This window comes from Dermochelys coriacea, chromosome 1 (genome assembly GCF_009764565.3).
Source record: "Dermochelys coriacea isolate rDerCor1 chromosome 1, rDerCor1.pri.v4, whole genome shotgun sequence".
Classification (NCBI taxonomy): domain Eukaryota; kingdom Metazoa; phylum Chordata; order Testudines; family Dermochelyidae; genus Dermochelys; species Dermochelys coriacea.
Window position 1 is genome coordinate 99479320 of NC_050068.2, and position 21684 is coordinate 99501003.

Consider the following 21684-nt stretch of genomic DNA (forward strand, 5'->3'; position numbering starts at 1 on the left):
CCACCTTTGGAGGGTGAGGAGCCCCGGTGGGCCAGCCTATATTCCACCTTAGTCCCAAGGCCCGCCGGGGATGTCAGTTGGCGGCTCCTTCACGGAGCCGTGAGCACGGGCGTGAACTTGGCACGGTTCATTTCAATCCCAGACACCTGCCCCTTTTGCGGCGTGAGGGATACCCTGGCACATATATACTTGAAGTGTGTCAGGCTGCAGCCCCTATTCCGGCTCCTCACCAATATTTTATTACTTTTTTGGTTACACTTCTCCCCTCACCTTCTCATTTATGCACTCCCTATCCCTGGCCCCACAAAGTCATGGGATCTCCTGGTCAACCTCCTCCTGGCCCTAGCTAAAATGGCCATCTATAAAACTAGAGTGAGGAGGTTGGCCGATGGAGTCTCCTGTGACTGTGAGGCCTATTTCCTATCCTCGGTCCGTTCACGTATCCGGGCAGAGTTCCTCTGGGCGGCGTCCTCTGACTCCCTTGACGCCTTTGAGGAGCAGTGGGTGCTGTCCGGGGTTCTCTGCTTGGTGTCCCCGTCCGGTTCCCTTTGTTTGACCCTTTGACCGCACTCCTGTCCCTGTTATTTCATTAGTTGTCCCCTGGAATTTTTTGGGTATCTAGGTCCTGTGGATCCCCCTTTTAGGCTGGGGGGGATCCTTTAGCGGTGGACGGGCTTCACCCGCCCACTTCCCGGATCCCAATAAGACTACTTTTCTATAGCCATCTGGCCTTACTCTGTCACTTAATTCAAGATAGTTAAGGCCAAAGCAGACTCAGAAGAATTACAAAGGGATCTCACAAAACTGCATGAGTGAGCAACAAAATGGCAGATGATAAATGAAAAAATAATGCATATTGGAAAACATAATCCTAACAATACATACAAAACTATGGAGTCTAATTTAGGTGTTAACACTCAAGAAAGAAATCTTGGAGTTATGGATAATTCTCTGAAAACTCAGCTCAATCTGGAGTGACAGTCAAAGAAGCTAACAGAATGTTAGGAATGATGAGGAAAGAATAGATAACACAGAAAATAATTCCACTATATAAATCCATGGTATGCCCACACCTTGAGTATTGTGTGCTGTTCTGGTTGCCCCATTTCAAAAAAGCTATATTAGAGATAGAAAAGAGAAGGGTAACAAAAAATGATTAAGGATATGGAACAGATTTAATCTGAGGAGAGATTAAAAAGTCTCTGACTATTCAGTTTGGAAAAGAGACGACTAAGGGAGAATATGATAAAGGCCTATAAAATCATGAATGGTGTGGAGAAAATGAATAAGGGAGTGTTATTTACCCCTCCATGAAACCAGGGGTCACCCAATGAAATTAATAGGCATCAGGTTTGAAACAAACCTAAGGAAGTACTTCTTTATACCATACACAGTCAACCTTGTGGAACTCATTGTCAAAAGACGCTATGAAGGCCCAAACTATAACTGGGTTCAAAAAAGAAATAGATATGATCATAGGTCCATCAATGACTATTAGGATGATCAGGGATGTAACCCCATGGCTCTGGGTGTCCCTAAGCTTCTGAATGCCAGATGCTGGTACTAGATGACAAAGGGATAGATTGCTTGGTTAATTGCCCTGTTCTGTTCATTACCTTTGAAGCACCTGGCATTGGCCACTGTCAGAAGAAAGGATACTAAGCTAGATGGACCATTAGCCCCAGTATGACCAGTCTTACGTCGTTCTGATTATTCTAAATTACAGCATCTTAGAATTGTTGAACAGCCTCAAGTTTGCAGACTGCCAACTTTATGCATTCATAACTTTAAAATGAGTAAACTGATTTTCTTCCAGGTTGTCTTATTTTGTAGATACTATTGAAACTTAAATCAAGACTGTACTGTAATTTTTAAAGTAAGTTTGTATAACACATTCTAGTTTCTATTATGTATTGTGTGATTTGATATAGTTTATTATAAGGATATAAAGAAAATAAATTTTACTGCAGAAGTGCAAGGTAGCAGAGTTAATTAAGGCTGATACTCCAGAAACAGTGTTAAAATACAACAAAGAATAATAAAAATCTGTATATTTTAAAAATAAAACTTTACATAGTTGAATTGAAAGCTAATAAATAAATGAAGTTTCTAGACCTTCTATCCAGAACTGGAAAATGTCTTTCCCACATCTTTATATACATAATGTTTCTGCAGAAGTTCTTTTCAGAAGCTTAAAGTAGACACTGATTTATGAAGTATCGTTAAAAATCTTATCACTCATGTTAATAAAGGTTTGAGGATGCGTAGATTCTGATTTGCAGGATATGTCCATTTGGATTGTTCATTTTAATTACTGCCTTACAAAGGTATTTTGTTATTCTTAGGGTGAAGCAGAGAAGTAATTTTTCAAGGGTACAGGATATGCTTATTCTCAGTGTGGGTGAAGCTACACAATTTATTTCCATATGATATTTTTGACTGAAGACATTTTGGAGAAGGGAACTGTTGCTTCCATTCTTGAGCCTATAGTCCTAAATTAGGTATCCAAACTACTCTTTTCTCTGACAGTGATAAGACAAAACAATTTTCATGCACTATTGGCAGGGAGTAGTCTTGAGAGAGAGAAAGGGAAGGACTCTTCTTCTTTCTTATACCTGATATGCTGCAGGGTACATTGGATCCAATGGAAGTTATGCAAGCAGTCATGTAGAATGAGTCTTTATACATATTATACCTTTAGCCCTGCTTTTGAATTCTTACAACTTAAACAATTCAGATTTCTGTTAGGATGTTGTATATTATGTTTATAAGGATATCTTTTCTTTATATGTCAGGGAAAATGTTTAAAACTGATCACTGTATTTTGCTCAGCATCTCTCCTTTAGTTAGAATTTTATGTAATGTATTTTTGTCATATGCATAAAATAGAAGATGTTAAAAATTGCCTTATTCTTTTATCCCCCATAACGAAACTAAAGAACTGAAACCTCCGGAGAGGATGAAAGGGAGGTCTTTAGCGGGTAGAGCATAAATCAAAGGAAATATTCATAGCCACAATTCTTTGAGCAGCATGAAAATTGTATTTCGACCATATATATTGAATCTTCTGTGTTGGTTGTTCATAGTAATTTAACTCATAAATACATTTCCACCATTATTAACCCAATCAGTGAAATGAAAGTGGAGTGAGCATGTCAGCAAATTATTTGGGTCCTGACCATGCTGTTGCTCTGCTTATATAATTCCTATTGTGTTCCATGAGAGTTCTCTTTGGGAGGGTCTGTGGAAATAGGAGTTTTGATTATAATTCAGCAAGCCTGTGGGTATTCCTGTCTACTTATTTAACACAGTTGTATTTATTATTTTATTAATTAATTTTAAAAGTATAGACAATAGAATGATTTGTAAAGAACTGCTATTATCTGTGTATCTAAATTCTACAGTTCCAAAGCTTGTTTCCTACAAGATGCACCTTAACTCTACAAATCCTGAGTTTCTAGTTGCTGCTGGTTATTTAACTACATTTTTTTAAAGTTTCTTTTTACTCTTAAGTTACAGATCTGTATTTTCAACCTTAACTTCAGCATAATGAAGTTTTAGTCGGGTAATTTGTGTAGATTTTCTTTCTGTATTTGAAATGTTTACTAAGTTTTGGGAAGTGGGGATCAGGTTATCTTTAAGAGCCCCTACGCTCCACAGAGTGCTTGAAAACATGAAGCAGCAAAGCTGGATAGTCAGGAGTATTTCCCTGCGATTTGCCTTTTAGGGTTTACAGACTCTGTAGGCACTTTGAGTTATCGATAACAGGGCAGCCCTGGAAAATGCACTGCTCTCCTCTCTCTCTTGTGCCATATAACTCTTTACTTGCCAGTCCTCTGTTTGGAGCAAAAAAGCATCTTTGTCCTGGAGTAAGGTTTTGTTACTTTCCTTCCTGTTAGTGATCTATATAAAAGTTCTGCCCGTGCCCCTTGTGGGTGAACGGAGTGAAAATTTTGTGTATCTTTCCCCCTCCCCACCCTACACATGGGAAGGCGTGTGCCTTCTGCCTCTCCCATGCTGTGGAAGATGTTCAATTATTTGCTGATGCCTCCGTCACTCCGTCACTTATCATTTATCTATTTTGACTGTCTTTTTTTAGGGCAGGACCTTGTCTGTATCTTTGTCTGTAAAGCATGCATTACACTTTGGGTGCTACAGGAATAATGGCTATATGAGCGGGATCAGTCCTCAAAATGTATATAATATCTTTACGGCAAAGTGTGTATTTTTCCAAATAAAATGTCCTTGTTGCTAGTTTGACAAATAATGGGGGGGAAAAAAAAGAATGTCAGTATGAAAAGCTCAACTAAATGTTGGGGAAAATAACATACATTATGCAATTGACATTTTTGTATTTAAGAAATTAAGATATGTATTAAGTTATTTGGAATTAATTTGTTAATTGAGACCTTTTGAAATCATTTCTAATTACTGTCTATGTTATATATATATATTTTTTTTTCTTTCGCAGCTTGGGTCCTGTATTTGCTCTGTTTGTACCATTTTTTTGCTCCATTCCAAGGATGCAAGTGACACAAATATTAGGCCAATTTCCCATCACAAACAAGACGTTGGTCTATATACTGGGTTTACAGGTACAGTATGTACTTCCTTATTCACCTTTCATTTAATTAGCAGTTTATAATTTTGCATGCCCTCTAGCTAATTCTGTAATATTTCCACCTATACATTTCATCTTAGGCCCACATTTTAAAGGTATTTAGGTATTGCTGCTCTCAGCATTGCAAAGCCTAACTAATTTAGGAACTTAAATCTCATTTTAAAAAGGGTTTTAGGCTCTTAGGAGCCAAAATCCCTTTGACAGTCAATGGGATTTAGGTTCCTAAATGCCTAAATAACTTTTGAAAATGTGTCCACTGCAACTGTATGTGGTGTGTCCTTTGTTCAGTTGGCTAGAAGAAAAGAGGTGGTTGTCTTTTGAAGGGCTCCCCTCTGCAACTAGTGGCAGAGATGGAGGAAGGGAACAGTTTACCTGGAGAGATCAGGAAGTGGCTCTACCAGGTGGGGAGGTGGGCACTGCCCTTCCAGGTGACCAGAGAGGGCTTTTTACTCCAGGGAGTTCCAGAGAAGACTTCTCTGACTGGGATTGAGTTGGCAACACCTACCCTCCTAACCATAGAATCAGAGTGGCCAGTCCCCCTCTTTTTCCTGCCCTCTTAATCCTCATACAAGGGGAGGACAGCCGGGCCCAGGTTGAAAAGGAGGTCTGACAGCAGCCCTCTCAAACACATGGAAATGATTAAAGAAATAATGATGACTTACACACTACAATTTATTGCTGGCTATTCCCAGATATATTACATAAATAAATTTGCTGCCTAATTGAACTACATCCATTGGCTCCTGTGTTTCTTCCAGCATGGCCAGACAATGAGATTGTCTCCTAAATCAGTTAGGCATTGCAAAACTGAACATATCAATGCCTAAATACCTCAAATAATCTGGGCCCTCAGGCCTTACAAAACCACCTAAAACAAGGAGGACAAATATGTACAGTAGGCATTTCTTAATGCCAGTGTCCTACTGTAGTAGGATGAGATGAGCCAGTATGCAAGATTACTGCTATTTCATAAACTTCTATTTCTGTCGTTCCCCACAAAAAGGTGTAAAGTCCAAGTTATGAAATCTCTTATTTTGATTAATCTTTTTTACTTTAACAAAAATACTGATAGCTCAACCACTGTATTGATGTGACATTAACTGATTTTTCTTATTTCCTTGTTTCCTGCCATGTAAAGCAGGAAAGAATATATATATATATAAAACTTTAATGTAACTTCGCAGTGAGATTCTGCGAGTGTTTGACGACAGCAAGAATCTGGTTGATTAACGATTTTGATAGCTATATTTTATTTTCATACACAGCATTACCATCTGACAAATAAAATTGGTAACTTGTCAATAAGAATCTGACATTAAACTTATGTGGATCATAATATCAAAAGCATGAAGAGGAAAATTAATGAGAAAATATTAGGTATTCGGTAGATGAACATAGTAGCCACAAAAAGTTCTAAAAATGAATGGGTGATTTATGTAACAGGAGACTTGCACATTTATAAGAAACTATGCCTATTTATACACATTCTCAAAGACTCAAAAATATCTCAAACTACCAATGGAAAGTACCAGTAAATGTGTAAAACACAGTTAAATGTGTTTTGGGATGAATAGGCCAGTTTCAGAATACTGACTCATGTCCACTTCTCTAACAACCCTTCCTCCGTCCTGTATGTCCTTGAGCACTTGGAGGGTTTTTCTGCATTCTGCTCAAGCACCTCATTCTGCCTTGATCCCTCTGAAACCTTATCTGTCTGTTCTGTGAGAGGTATCCAGAATGAGGCCACTTTCTCCAGAATCTGTCCGCAAAAAGAGTGACTTGAGATGAGATCATAGTTCACAAATGAAGAAAGGGCAAATGAGTGCTCTACACTCTTTGTGTGGCAATAGTAGTTGTGAATGCAACAGGGAAAGTTAGAATGAAGTCAGAGCGGTTGGCAGCAGCAGTGACCTATTTGTTAGGAAGCTCAGGTAAGAAAGCAAAAGCCAGTGATTAAGATGGGAAAAGACTCAGTGAGGAGATGCCTTTTTCATATGGTTTTGATGAAGGCAGAAGAGAGAACCTCCTTTACCAATTTCAGTCTGGTTTTCAGCCCTTTCCTTGCACTGAGGCTGACCTTCTCCAGGTGACTAAATACCTATACCTTAATTCAAATAATGGATCCCCTCTCTTGTCCTATGCAATTCTCTTATGGACTCACTTGAACCTAATATTATATTTTCATATCCACAAACTTCCCACTGGGGTAGAGTAACTTCATTTCTTAAAACTTGACCTCCACTCTGGGCCAACTCCATGACTACACAATTAAGAGTTGCTCCTTTAACTTATGCAGTCTCCTCTATTTGGGACTCCTTTCCCAGTCCCTCTGAGCTGCTGAGTCACTTCCTTTGTTTAAATATGTCTTTCAAACTTGTTTTTCTCCGTAGCTTATAAATGGACTTCCTGCAAAGCATTATGTTGAACTTAATGATGCTAAATGAAAATAAAATGCATAGTATTGTGGGAAAAGAACAGCTGACAGATCCCTCCTGCTTTTTCCATCTCTTTTAGTTCTGGAGCGTGCCACTGCTATTATGGAACTGAATTTATGCAAAAATGGATGAGTCTGACTGTTTACTTTGAGGAGATAGGTTTGAGAGTAGCAGCCATGTTAGTCTGTATCCACAAAAAGAAAAGGAGTACTTGTGGCACCTTAGAGACTAACAAATTTATTTGAGCATAAGCTTTCGTGAGCTACAGCTCACTTCATCAGATGCATCCTGCTCACAAAAGCTTATGCTCAAATAAATTTGTTAGTCTCTAAGGTGCCACAAGTACTCCTTTTCTTTTTGAGGAGATAGACACAAGTCCTACCATAATACTAAGGGATAGTAAATCAGACAACAACATCTGTGTAAATATTAATACCCATATTAAAATCATTACTCTTGTATCTTCCAGCTCGTAACCTCTGATTCCTACATCTGGATTGTAGCCGTAAGTGGACTGGTAAGTATTACTATTTCAAAAATGGTGTGTGATGTTTTAGAGCACTTTGATAAATTAATGTTCCAACCTACTGATGCTCTAAAAATAACCTTGTATCTTATTGTAAAAGTGTGGAGGTTTTTTATTTGTACTAAACATATTCATGCAAATTATCCAGTTTCTGAGTAGAAGCAAATTATGAACAATAATGGAAATTAAAATTATAGTATTAAATTCAGAAGTACCAGGACACTAGCTAGACTGATTCTAAAGGCAGATTGACAATAGAAGTGTCTTCTTCATAAAGAGTAACCAGATTATCTTGGCTAAAATTTGCAGGTTGGCATCATTTTCTCAGAGTATCATTTTAGTGCAGTGTGTGTAGCATTAGACACATCATGATTAATATTCACAATACAGTAGAAATGTTAATTCTAATAAAGTATTGTTTATATACTTTATTCACCCAAGTATTGTATTATCTGTTTTTAACAGACTGTAGGCTTTCATTTTAACATTCAGTTCTCTAGCCTTTTCATTGTGATGATGTAATTTCATGCTTTGCCACCCTTGTAGAATGTGTATAAAACAACCTTTGTCACCATATAGTAGCAGTAAGAAAGGTGTGAAATAACTTTCCTCACCCTAGCTCAGTGAGGTGTGAAGTCTGCCCCTCTGCTATCCTCTTCACCTTAGTTGTTAACATTGCAACACTTTTAAATGATGATACAGTTTACATTGCAATCAAGGTGCTTCTTAAAATGTTTTTATGATCATCCTGTGCTCCCAGAAGTGAGACACTGAGATTCTTCTTTTAAACTTTGTCTGTCCTCAAAATTTTGTTAGGCATGACACAGCTTTCTGGTGTCAAAATGCTGGCTCTGTGAAATGGCTCGTATGACTCAGTGAAAGTTGGCACCTCACTCAGAGCATCTTAGCATTAGACCATCTAATTTTGAACATGAATAGCATGCTCAGGTTCTCAGCATGAACATCCTGAGTTACGCCCTTGGTTGGCAATGACTTATGCTCACAGGTAGGTCCTATCAACTAGAACTTTTAGGAGATAGGTAAGCACAGGCTTAAATATATAAGGTGAGACAGGTATCATTTCGACAGTCCAGTAATCATGTAACCATTTCCAAAGCCTAAATTATACTGTGAGTTGGTAGGATGACTGAGCAGAAACAAAATACAGCTACAGGCAGCAGTTCAATATTTTTATAAATGTAACTAAAAACAAGATAACATAAGCAAAAAGAGCAACTAATAAACCAAAGCTTCTGCATTCTGGAGACCAGTTCCACCCTGAGTGCCTGAGAAAGGAGCTGTGACTTAAGCTGTTTCTTCCTGTTACTCCAGAGGCTCTTTTTATAGCCCTTCCTTTTGCACAGGTGTTCAGGGGGAGGAAAGGGAAGCTGAATTTGACACCTTATGTACTGGACAGTAGGGCAATGTGTTTGCACCCTGTCATACATATCTTGAAGGAACTGCCTGATAGGTTTTGGGGTTTTTTAGAATACGTGCTGTAACACTTACCAGAATATCCATTTTCAAAAATTATACAGTTTCTCTAACCTGAGACATCTGTAATAAAATGTACTTGTGGGTTTGGCTTCAATTCTTTTTCAGAAACAAAATGCTTTTAAAAAATGTAAGTTGATCAAGTCTGATTTTCATTGGTAGCGAGTTGATAGGACTGAACTGAACTTTCACTGTTAGAATAAATGCTTCAAAATATCATTTAACTTTTCACATCATTTTAAGTCAATACCTGGTTTATAGCTATGAAACAAGTCATTAGTACAAATTGATATTTTTCAGTCCCTAATACTGATGGAGACATGCTTTGCCTGTGTCGTCGGCGAAGGACTGATCATAAGATCAGTGTTGTAATTCAGAAAACAAATACATCTTTTGTATTCCAGATGTCTCTTGCATAACATAACCATCACTCCTCTAAAAAAATATAGGCAGTTGCTTCCTTTTTTCTCAAAAAAAAAAAAAAAAAAGAGAGAGAGAGAGAGAGAGAAAGTGGTAATTTTGCAGCTCAGAAAACAGTTGAGAGTAAAATTTTATTACGTTAAATGTAAAGTCTGCATTTACAGTGGTTCATATTTCACCATTTAACACTGCAAAAACCTTTTATAACATCTGTGTGTATATTTCTGCAAGGTATTTAATATTTTGATTTGGCAAACTATATCTTTATGTTTTTGTCACAATTGTACTACTCTTGATTTTGTATAATTAACTAGCTAATTTGGGCCAGATTTCAGGACTGTGCATGCAGACTTGCACATGCAAAATGTCATGTATTTGAGTATGTATTAATTGCAGCCAGTTAGATGTGTAACTGATCATTTGCACACAGTTACTGCACTTGAGTGCCCATTGTGTTAATTAAAAAGACAAATTAGGCACCCAAATGTCTGAACATAGTGTGATTTTGAAATCTGGCTCTTGTTGAAATTCTGCTCTTATCAAGCATCAAAATGTACTCTGCTTCATTTCTGAATAGTCGTCAAGTTCTCATATATTTTGTTTAGGCCAATTAAGTTCTCTTTTACAAGTTAAAGATCAAGTACAAAGCTAAATGAGTCCATTCAAATAAATGATGACTAATGATATACATGTGCAAGTTACCAAGCAAAACGGATGAGCTGGGTCCCTTCTAAGGGAAACTGCTCACTCTGGGTCAGGTCAGCCCCCAAAGAACTACAAGCACAGGTGCACTTCACACACAGATTTCCCTCTTTCCATGTGGAAATGAGAGTAGTGCTACCTATGCAACTCTGTTTCTTCCTCTTCTTGCTCTATCTGGTTATTATTTGATTGGAGCTCTTCATACTTGAGATGGAGCAGGGGGAGGATATTCCTCTCTGCACCACCATTGCCTGCAAAACTCTTAGGTTTCTGCGCAAAAAAACCAGACTGGAAGTAATACAACTTTGAGTTGTTCCTCCTCCTGTGTCCCTTCTCAGTGACTACTGAATAGTTTGAAGGGGACCCAGTAGTGACAAAAATACACATATCTACAAATATATCTATTGATATGGCATGTATAGGTTATTGGAAAATTTTGGAAAGTTTGTAGTATGAAGTTGGATTGCTCCCAACATCATTAATAATGGAATCACAGATTTGATGTAGTATCTCCTTGTGAGTTGGGTATACATTTTATCATCAGAATCAAAGGGGAAAAAATCCTGTTTCTAGCTTGGCTTCAGGTACATCTTTCTGGATTGTTGAATTTGTTTCAGTGTAGAATACACATTAGAGGCTACTTTTTTACTCTACAAGATCAAAATAAGTATTTCTCAGTACCATTGCTTGTAATTACTATTAAAATACAGAATCCTGCTCACATCTTTTGTATACCAGTATGTGCCTGGTCATTTCAGCTATTGAGTGGCCAGAATGCTGTGCAAAGAATGTCACTAACAAGTTTCATGGAAGATCCTCTGCAAACAGTATGATATAGAAAAAAAATATTGTAAACACTTATTCAGTGTTGACCTAAAAATTAATATATAATGCTAATCTTTCAAGAACTTAGAGACCTCTTTTTAACTTAGTTTCTTGTAATGGGCTTTGTCAGGGGTGGGAAACGTTTGATGCATCCAAAAAAGAAATACTTAGGGTATATCTTCACTACCAACGTTAAAGTGCTGCTGTGGCAGCACTTTAATGTGGCTGTGTAGTTGCAGCACGTAGCTGTGTAGTCGCAGAGTTCTCCCAGCGCTTTTAAAAAAACACCCTCCATGAAGGCAGCCACTTTATACTGCCACTTTACAGCACTGAAACCTGCATTGCTCAGGGGGGTGTTTTTTCACACCCCTGAGCGAGAAAGTTTCAGTGCTGTAAAGTGGCAGTGTAGACAAAGCTTTAGATGTTGTGGGAGTAATAATGTTTTCCACAGAACTGAAGAAAGCCCCTTTTGAGCCTCCAGGTTTGTGTAAGTTCAAACTGCTTTATATGGATAGACATATTTCTGGTAGCAATTTATATAATCAAAACAGGCAGCTGCAAGCTATACAGGTGATACACCATACACTAACTTTTAACGTTGTAACATGGACTTTTGTCTTTGTTACGTTTACTTTCAACCAACAGTCTTCTCAACAGGTTTATCCAATCTCATTGCCCAACCTAGTTAAGCCTGGAAACAAAAAGGTTTCTTGGTTTTTTTTCATAAACAAGCACAGTTTCTTAAAATGGCCTGTCTACTTACATGGTGCATTAAACATGCAAAAATCAGCTTCTATCTAAAGAAGTACATTTCTGATTGGTGGTCAGTTTAAATTTCTCATTGTTATACTCTTGCAGAATTGAAATGGAGGCCTGGTTATAGTACAAAATGATACCTTAGGCTGTTTGTGCTATTTAATGTGTGTTTAAAATAATGAATCTACCCCCACAAGTAAGTCTTGCCCCAAATCCTTCCCCATCCTGAAATCAAAATATTCCAAAGTTAGTTATATATGTGTATCTTGGTGCAAAATCAGAACACATCTAGCTATGAATTTTCCTGGAGCGCTCTAGGACTTGTGCTTAAGATAATTCTACTTGCCTTTAGGTAGGTATTCTATAAAACCTTTTAGGCTTAGGTCATTTACAGAAGCATCAGCTGAATAACAATAGGCCTAGGTTATCGAAATGTACAGTAAAGTATACATTAAACAAAATTTGATTTGGAGTCAGAATTGGCTTTAATGGTGCAGCTCAGGATGAGGGTATGTTCTAGAAACTATTTGTCAAACATTTGTCTTCAGTACTTTAGAGTTACACTGATGTAACAGAAGGCACAATATTGACACTATTTTCCAAAGTTAAATGGTATTGTATATCGCTGTGGATAATGCACTGAAAACTGAGGCAGCAGATTTCATTTATGTATAGTACGGGCACGAAAAGGTATATATATGGGAGATTCATATTTAGGGCTCTGACATTTAGATTCATTTTCACACAATTCTTTCATTCTGTTAAAGTTTAAAGTAGGCCAGTATGCAACAATGTGCACTAGCCCTTTTTTTTGTTTGTGTATATTATTCTGGCTTTTATTCAGGAGAGTAGTTAAGCACATAGGCAATGTTGCCAACTCTTGCAATTTTATCGCAAGTCTATGATATTTTATGTAGTTCTTAAAGCCCCAGTTGTTGGGGGGTTTTTTAAGTAAGTTTTTAGCCCTTACACTTGTGGCCAAAAGCTTGGAAATGTGAAGCAATGTGTATCTGAAAACTTCAGAAATCAGAAAAGAACCCCAAATTTACTATTTTTAGCCAGTCTCATGATTTTTGAATGCCTGAGGTTGGCAGTACTGTATATGTTACTTTAAGCATGAGAGTAGTTCTACTGAAGTCAGAAGATCTACTCTCACTTGTTTAAAGTTATGTACATGCTTATGTATTTTTCTAAATGGGAATGTCTATTTTTAAGCAGTGATTTATGTGATTTAAAGAGTGATTTATGTGATCTTCAGCCTCTGAAGGTATTGCCTGCGAGAGATTTAGAGCAGTGAACTTGTCACTTAGCATTTTGAACACAAACAGAGGAGTGGAAGGGATGGGTGAAAACAATGTATGAAATAATTGGGTGTGAGAGGAGGAAGCAACTCAAAGGTCAGGGAAATGAAAAAATAAATGAGGGGACTGTTGGGGGAAGTGGAATAACCAAATGGGAAGTACATCGGGGAGAAATGTATAGAATAATAAGTCATGGAAAAAGTTGAGGGAGTCAGGTTAGGGAGTCAGGGAAGGAAAGGCATCACAACCTTAAAAAAGACACACATGCTTTGTTACAGTACCAGCATCTTGTTGTTTTTTCTGTTTTATACTTTATTAACATTTTATATATGAAAGATGTCTATCTACTTGAGAGAGGAAAGTCAACAAAGAGAGTGAGAGTGTTAGAGTTGGAAGTCGGCATTGGAAGACTAAAGGATAAAAGAAAAACAAGGCAGATGACAACACATACAGTCTCACGTCCCAAGGAAACACCTTCTAGTCATCAAATAGCTGTTGTAATTACATCAAAACAAAAATGAGGAGCCCACAGAAATGTGAATTTAGGAACACCTGTGTTGAATAGACAACAAGATTTTATGTAAGGAAGGCTTGGCCAAGTGGTATGTGGATAGTGTGCTGTGCTGCCATAGAGGAAATCCAAATTAAACTACCACTTTTGGTCTCAAATTCAGGTTACGAATGGATAACTGTGCTGTGGAGGCAGTACATTCAGCTCAGGGATTGCATTAGGTCTTTCAATAGTGACCCCACCAGACACTAAAGGAGTTATATTAATGGGCTGGTCTCCAGAAGAGAACAAGCTCACGTATCTGAGAAGTTAGTGGCTGCAATAAGGGTGGGGTGAAAGGAAGGGACATGTATTAGGAACAAAATAAATCCTAGCTGTGATACAGGCCAGTTATTAGATGGAGAATGTAAAATTGTTAATGATAATGCAGAAAAGGCAAGTGCATTCAGTCAATATTTCTGTTCTGTGTTTGGGATGTAGCAGGATGATATACTCATACCACATGAGGATGAAGAAATACTTTCCATTCCATTAGACTAGGGAGGATGTTAAACAACATTTGCAAGGGATATACATTTTTAAATCAGCAGGCCCAAGATAACTTGAACCCAAGGTACTGAAAGAGTTGGCTGAGGGGACCTCTGGCCTGCTGATGTTAATTTTTAATAAATCTTTGAATACCTGGAAAAGTGCTAATGTTGTGCTGATATTCAAAAAGGGCAAAAGGATGATTAAGGTGTAACTATAGGTCAATTATCTTGACATGAATTCCAGGAAAAATAATGGAAAAGATGATACACAATTCATTTGATAAAAATTAAAGGATAGGAATATAATTAATGCTAGTCAGCTTGATTTCATAGAAAACTGGTCATGTCAAACAAACCTGATTTCTTTCTTTGAGATTACAAATTTGATAAAGGCAACTTGCATAGATGTAATATACTTTCACTTTTGTCAGGCCTTTGACTTAGTACCACACAACATTTAGCTTAAAATGTTATCATTATACAATATTAATAAAGCACATGTTAAGTGAATTAAGGACTGGCTAACTGATAGATATCAGAAAGTAGTTGTCAATGGGGAATCATCAAATCTGAGGGTTTCTTTATGGGGATCCACGGATTGGTATTAGGCTTGATGCTATTCAACGTTTTCATCAATAAATATAAAATCACTGCTGATAAATTTAGCGGATGACACAAAGATTGGCAGAGTGGCAAATAATGATGAGACAGGCAGTCACATGGAGTGGTTTGGATTGCTTGGTAATCTCAGCCCATTCAAACAAAATGCCTCTTAATATAGCTAAATGCGAAGTCATACATCTAGGAACAAGGAATGCAGGTCATACTTAGAGAATTGGGGACTATATCCTGGAAAGCAGTGACTCTGAAAAGGATTTAGGGGGTCAGAGTGGAAAAACATGACATGATGCTGTAGCAAAAAGGGTTAACGCAATACTTGGATCTATAAAAGCAGGAGTAGTGAGTAGTAGAGGGTGATTTTTACCTCTGTATACAACATTGACGAGACAGATACTGGAATACTGTAACTAGTTCTGGTGTCCACATTTTTATAAGAATTTTGAACACAAGAGACACAAAAATGATTTGAGGGCTGCCATATAATCACAGATTTAAAAAGCTCAATTAGTTTAGTTTATCAAAAAGAAGACCGAGAAGTGACTTGATTATGATGTATAAGTAGGACCTGGTATTTTTTCCCCATGAAGATAAAGGGCTCTTTAATCTAATGGCTGGAGGTCAAATCTAGACAAATTCAGATTAGTAATAAAGCACACATTTTTAACACTGAGTGTGATTAATCACTGGAACAAAATACCAAGCAAAGTGGTAGATTATTTATCTCTTGACGTCTTCAAATCGAGACTGGATGCCTTTTTGAAAGATATGCTTTAGTCACACACAAGGTACTGTTGTAATTCTGGTATGTGTTATAAAGGAAGTCATAATACATAATTAAATATTCCCTTCTGGCCTTAAAATCTTTGAATCTATGTGAATGCGGGTCCATTAAACAGAAAAACTCTCCATGAGCAGAACTTCCCACACTGGTCTATCCATTGCTTATTTCCCTTTGTTTTGCTTTTTTAATGGATTTCAGATAAAGCTAATTAAATTATAAACATTTCACTTAGTAAAATAATACAGAAATGTGTCTGTCAAGTAGAGTGTCATCTTAGAGCTTCTGTTTGTTTTACCAAATGTAAAAAAAACCATACTACATCTACTTCCTTTTTCTTAAGGGCCTAATGTTTTGGGAGGGCGGGGGCATTAGGAGGTAGCTAACTTTGTGTGTATGTGGGGGGGGGTGGATTTAGAATTTATGTTAAGGACTAGCAGAAAGACATAAAGTTAAGAAATTGTAAAAGATAATAAATAATAAAAGATCCTTTCAGAGCAAAGGCCCCACATCTTCAATGTGCCAAATATTTTGCAAAATGGTGAGTGTTCTGTCAGCATGCTGTAGAAGTGGGTCCTAAAATTGTGTTGGAAAACATTGTAAGTTATGATGTTCAAGCTACCAGAAAAATATCAACCCAGATAAATTTTACTTTGGCAGATCAAAATCCCAAATGTTTTATGCTCCTACTGTTTTTTGTTTTGTTTTAGCCACTGCCAACAAGTACTTTCACAGTGATTTTGCTTTTAAAAGTTTTTAAATTTCTGAATACTTGTTGCTATGTGGGCAATAGCCTTTCAACAATGAGACATCTATTGTTTAAGGTCAGATACATACAGTTTGATCACTGAATGATCTGTAATTAACATAATTTACTGGTAAATTAGTAGACCTTAACCACTAGAGATTCTCAAAAAGTCAGTAACAAAAATAAAATCTTGTTTTACAAAAAAGAAAAGTAACTCAAAATTTTTATACCTATACTTTTTCAAGTCTTGTTATTAACATGATACAAACCAAGCTGTGCGTGTAAATTAGCTGAAGAGGAAGTTCTTTGGAAATATGTGACATTAAAATGTGCGCCTGACATTAAACCAAGCTGCATCACAAGATGTATTCACTGTATATAATTCCACGCTTGAAGAGTTTGTTGGAAATATGCAAATAATCTCTTCCTCAAAAGATAAGATTTCATGAAAATATTTTAGAATGAAATGAGTGATGTGTTAAAAGGTGTGCACACATCCAGCTAATAGCTTTATAACTGCAGTAGTAAATCATGAAGGATCTGAAGTGACACTGAAGAAAAAAATTAACAAATATGGAAGTGGTAGGATGAGTTAAAACTGTGTACATTTAAACAGTGTTTTTCACAATTGAATGGATTTGTCCATGCATTTATCTTTTTGAGACATTTTAATGTCCTGCAGACCAACTATGCAGGCTCACTGTGCTGCAGAGAATTCTTCCTTCAAATTTTATAGTTGCCAGGAAGTATACTTTGGACACTGGAGGAAGTTGTGGGGGCACTATCCTGAGGCGTAGACTTTCTGTATGACTTTGGGCAAGTCACTTAGCTTCTCTGTGCCTCAGTACCACATCTGCAAACTGGGGGGAGGGAGGAAGATGGGAACTGCCAGGATAAAAACCACCTGTTTAAACATCATGAAAATGACACCCAATGACCAAGCTAGTCACAGGTTACACACATATATTTTGGACACACAAGCGGTATATACCACTCTTTTTCCACTAGGTCCCTTACCTACTAGTCGTCTCTCTCACACTGTGCTTTTTGTTCTATAGTTTAGTATAGATCTTACATTATGGTAATAACCATTTACTATAAAAATTATATACATTTATATAAAATATTGTCAGGATAGTTATTTCTAACCCTCTTCTGTGTATTTTAGCCCTTCTGGGACAAAAACATTTAACATCTACATGCTGCCCGTTGGTTGTGTGCTGTTAGTGACTCAGAGCTATGATTGTATCTGAAATTGGCATGGAGATTGTTTGTGGTTAAAACACCATTAGTCATACTGCAGGATTTGTCACGCCTGATATAGATTTTCCTTTAACTGTCATCACTTGCTTTGTTTTTTGTTCTTGTTGCGGATAGTAACATTATGCTGTTACCTACTGAGCTCATTTAAGTTATAGCTTGTTTTGAAAATCAATGCTTTTTAAAAAATGGACACGAGTGCTCAGTAGTTTCTACTAGTTGTTCTGGATAGTAAAGAAAAATGTTGAGCAGGTACTCATATTATGGTGCTGATAGCCATAGACTAGTTTCTGACTGACATTGGCAAGTTTGTGGTGTAGGTTTAGTTCCCTTATAATAGATTTTTAGTAGAGATGTGGGACATAGTTGAGAGGAAATAAAAAAGTTCCCATTCCCATGCCCAATCTTGATCTAGGTTTGGAAGCCAATCAAAACCTTTCTTTGAATACAGGGAACTTCATTTCAGTTCAGCCTAGATATAAGTCCACAGTGTAATGCTGTTGCAAAAAAAGCAAACATCATTCTGGGATGTATTAGCAGGAGTATTGTAAGCAAGACACGGGAAGTAATTCTTCCGCTTTTCTCTGTGCAGATTAAGCTTCAACTGGAGTATTGTGTCCAGTTCTGGGTGCCACATTTCAGGAAAGATGTGGACAAATTGGAGAAAGTCCAGAGAAGAGCAACAAAAATGATTAAAGATCTAGAAAACATGATCTGTGAGGGAAGATTGAAAAAATTGGGTTTGTTTAATCTGGAGAAGAGAAGACTGAGAGGGGACATAACAGTTTTCAAGTACATAAAAGATTGTTACAAGGAGGAGGGAGAAAAATTGTTCTTCTTAACCTCTGAGGATAGGACAAGAAGCAATGGGCTTAAATTGCTGCAAGGGCAGTTTAGGCTGGACATTAGGAAAAACTTCCTGTCAGAGTGCTTAAGCACTGGAATAAATTGCCTAGTGAGGTTGTGGAATATCCATCATTTGGGATTTTTAAGAGCTGGTTGGACAAACACCTGTCAGGGATGGTCTAGATAATACTTAGTCCTACCTTGAGTGCAGAGGACTGGACTAGATGACCTTGCGTGGTCCCGTCCAGTTCTATGATTCCTTGGGGAACACAGAATATGGGATTTCTATGGGTATCCAGTGAACAGGAGCTAGATACACTTAGACTGCGTAAGTGGTGATCAGGCTGGTTTTGTTAAGGAGCTAGCAGGTACAGGTAAGACTCCCTCGCTCTGCAGGCAGATGGTAACAAGATGACACACTGCCCTTAACCTGCCCTTGGTGCCCTGAGAAGCATTACAGTCATTTCAGCATTTGTGACATCACAGATGTCAGTGTTTGTGACATGCCTTTCTGATCTGTTATGCCACAAGCAATAAACTGTGATAGCGCTGTGTGACATAGACAGAAAGAGACCAGTGATGGCAGAAGAGAACTGTAAACATGATCATCACAACAAGGATGTGCAAAGATTATAACCACCACACACTCATTCAATATTTACTTGCTTGGACACTACTAACATCTGTATGGAATGTAGAATTTATTGCTGAAAGTAAAGGAAAAAGTACATGTGAATCAACTTTGTTGCATTTTTCTGATTACTAAATGTCTATTCTTCATCCATTGAGAATGAGAATTTCATTGAGAAAGTACTAGAAAAAGAGACAAAAGATGGAGAAAAGGGAGGTGTTCTTCTCAGGGGAAGGGTGGTCCTTGAACACTGTACCACAGTTTACAAGGTTTACCTTAGACCACCACTCAAGTCATACGCACAGCACTTGAGTTCAGATATAAAACAAAAGGAAATATATTGAAGAAAAAATAGAGATTCAAATAAAAAGCAGTGAGAGAGATGGGAACAAAAGGTTATATGTAAAACAACATACCACAATGAATATTCTAAAGCCTAAATTTAACTAAGAAGTTATGCTCCAGTCTCAGAAAGTTTATCTCCCCCAAACTTCTCTCCAGTATTCTCCACCAAGCTTGGGTAGAGATCATTTTTTCATAAAGCAAACTGTGCATTTACTTCCTAGATGAAGAATACCAGGATGTCTCTTTGCTCCTCCAAATATACCAGAACAGACCTTTGATGTTAACCTCAAGATTAACTGTTTATTTCTTCCTGTTAGATTTTTTCTGAAGTCTCCACCATCTCTTCATTAGCATTTATCTTAGAATGCTAACAGACTCCTTTTGTAGGATACACTGCACAGTGGTCCCCCCTGGAGATAAGTGTCTCCCATAACCTGCCTAGAAGAATTTGTCTCAAGACAGACTACTTTTGAGTGACCTGTTTTTAACTGTGACCTAGAAAACATAAACTTTAATATATATACATAATTCTTCATATATTCTCCATACATACATCTCACAATGATTATGATGACCAGTGACTTTCATTAGAGACCTTACATGACTTTCTTTTGGTGAACCCTCGGAATCTCTGTACTCCTCTACACCCCAGTGCCCTCTGCCAGTTGGCATCCAGAGGTTCTTGGGTCATGCAGACACTAAGATTCTCTGAAGGAATGTGGCCCCTTCTGTTGAGTCATCTTAGCTGCAGGGGCTAAAGCTCTGTAATGGAATTCAAGGTGGCAATTATGATGACTTATGCTGTGGGTGGGTCCAGTTAGTGCCCAAGTGGGATGTAAGGAGCTAGGACAGAGAGGTAGCCTTGGAGAAAACCGTAAAAACAGCCATTCTTGTAGATGAAACATAGGCTGAAGTTCATGTTGGTTTTGGGATAGCAATAAAGCAAAATTCCAGAGAGGAGGTAAATGTGGACCCTGTAGGCTGTGCACTTTGTTGAAAGTGGAATAGGGACTTGGCCCATTAACAGGGTATTACAGAAGGAATCTCATAGGAAGAGGAAGTTTCTTGTTAGACTCATTAACCTCTCTAGTGCTGCCATTTAAAAAGTTAATAGGGTTTTGATGAACTTTAAAAAAAAATTGTTAGAAAAATTGCTAGATTTAATTATTTTAAAGTAACAGTCTGTGTACTCTGAAAAAGGTAACAATTTAGTTATGTGACCTATGAAATTCCCACTATTAAAGCTTAAACTTGACTATATCTGTTCTTTTCTATGTGGGGGTGAGGGGCATGGAGTTAAGCAGAAATGCCACTTAATTGTCTCAACAGGTTGGGGAACTTGATGGAGCCAGCGGCGAAAGGGAGGGAGAGAGACTCTGGGAGGCACCAAGTAGTTCCTCTTTCCCTCCCCCTTTTGGAGACTCTGGCACTCATTGGTCAGCAGGGGGAAGGAGGAATGCTGATGGGCTCACATTCCCAGCTCCAGGGATTTAACATGAAGCATAGGCCATAGGGTAGTGTTGGGTGTTTTTTAAAGCAAGTGCCCAAAATCTTCACAATACTGTGTTATAAAGGTCCTATCTCCCCACATCCACTTTAGGGCCAGCCAGGATCATTTGCTTTACCAGAGATCAAAAGCTTTAGCTATTTGAATTTCGCCTATAGCAAGTCACTGAGCTGGTATTTGTCTTTACCCCTAAAACAAAGAAATAAGAAATACACATGAGTCACAAGTAATGCAATCTGCAGACTTTTAAAAATAATAGTTGGTGGTTGTAGTGGAAGTGTAGGGTGAAGAAATCCCACAGTGCTATATCCGTATTCTCTGAGACATGGATTCTCCACTAAAGACTCTGGCTAAATACACCAAATGAAATTTGACTTGAAAAAGTGGAAAAACAACATACCTCTGTCAGCCAGTTAAGTCTTTGTGTTATAAAAAAAAATTCATTTTGCTTTTGCTTTCAGATTTCTGGGATGTGCTACAGCAGTAGTGTGCTAAAAGTTCATCAGGTGATTTGTGTTCCCAGCTGGCTGGCAAAGATATTTTCTTGGACTCTTGAACCAGTATTCTCATCTGCAGAACCATCCAACGAGATTCGAGTGGGAATGGGAGCAACAGTGGACATCCAGAGACAGCAGAGAATGGAATTACTGGATCGTCAAATCATGATGTCTCAGTTTGCACAGATGAGACGGCAAAGACAACAGCAGGTATAGATAAATTATTTGTAAGGTGTATGATTATGCTGAGTAATGGAAATATGGAGGGAAGGGGGTTTTGATTAATCATAATTTGTGGATCTAGTTTAGGAACAAGTATAGTCTTGTTTT

At 37.7% G+C, this 21684-nt stretch overlaps 1 protein-coding gene across 4 annotated transcripts in view; it reads left to right on the plus strand.

The window, feature by feature from the left end:
* Positions 1-21684, plus strand: part of UBAC2 (UBA domain containing 2) — a 140643-nt gene that overhangs the window by 89281 nt on the left and 29678 nt on the right. For all 4 annotated transcript variants that reach the window (XM_038371330.2, XM_043504720.1, XM_043504721.1 and 1 more), the window contains exons 5-7: positions 4472-4595; positions 7526-7573; positions 21319-21564. In XM_038371330.2, the coding sequence (XP_038227258.2) occupies positions 4472-4595; positions 7526-7573; positions 21319-21564 (418 nt within the window). The remainder of the gene's footprint in view (positions 1-4471; positions 4596-7525; positions 7574-21318; positions 21565-21684) is intronic.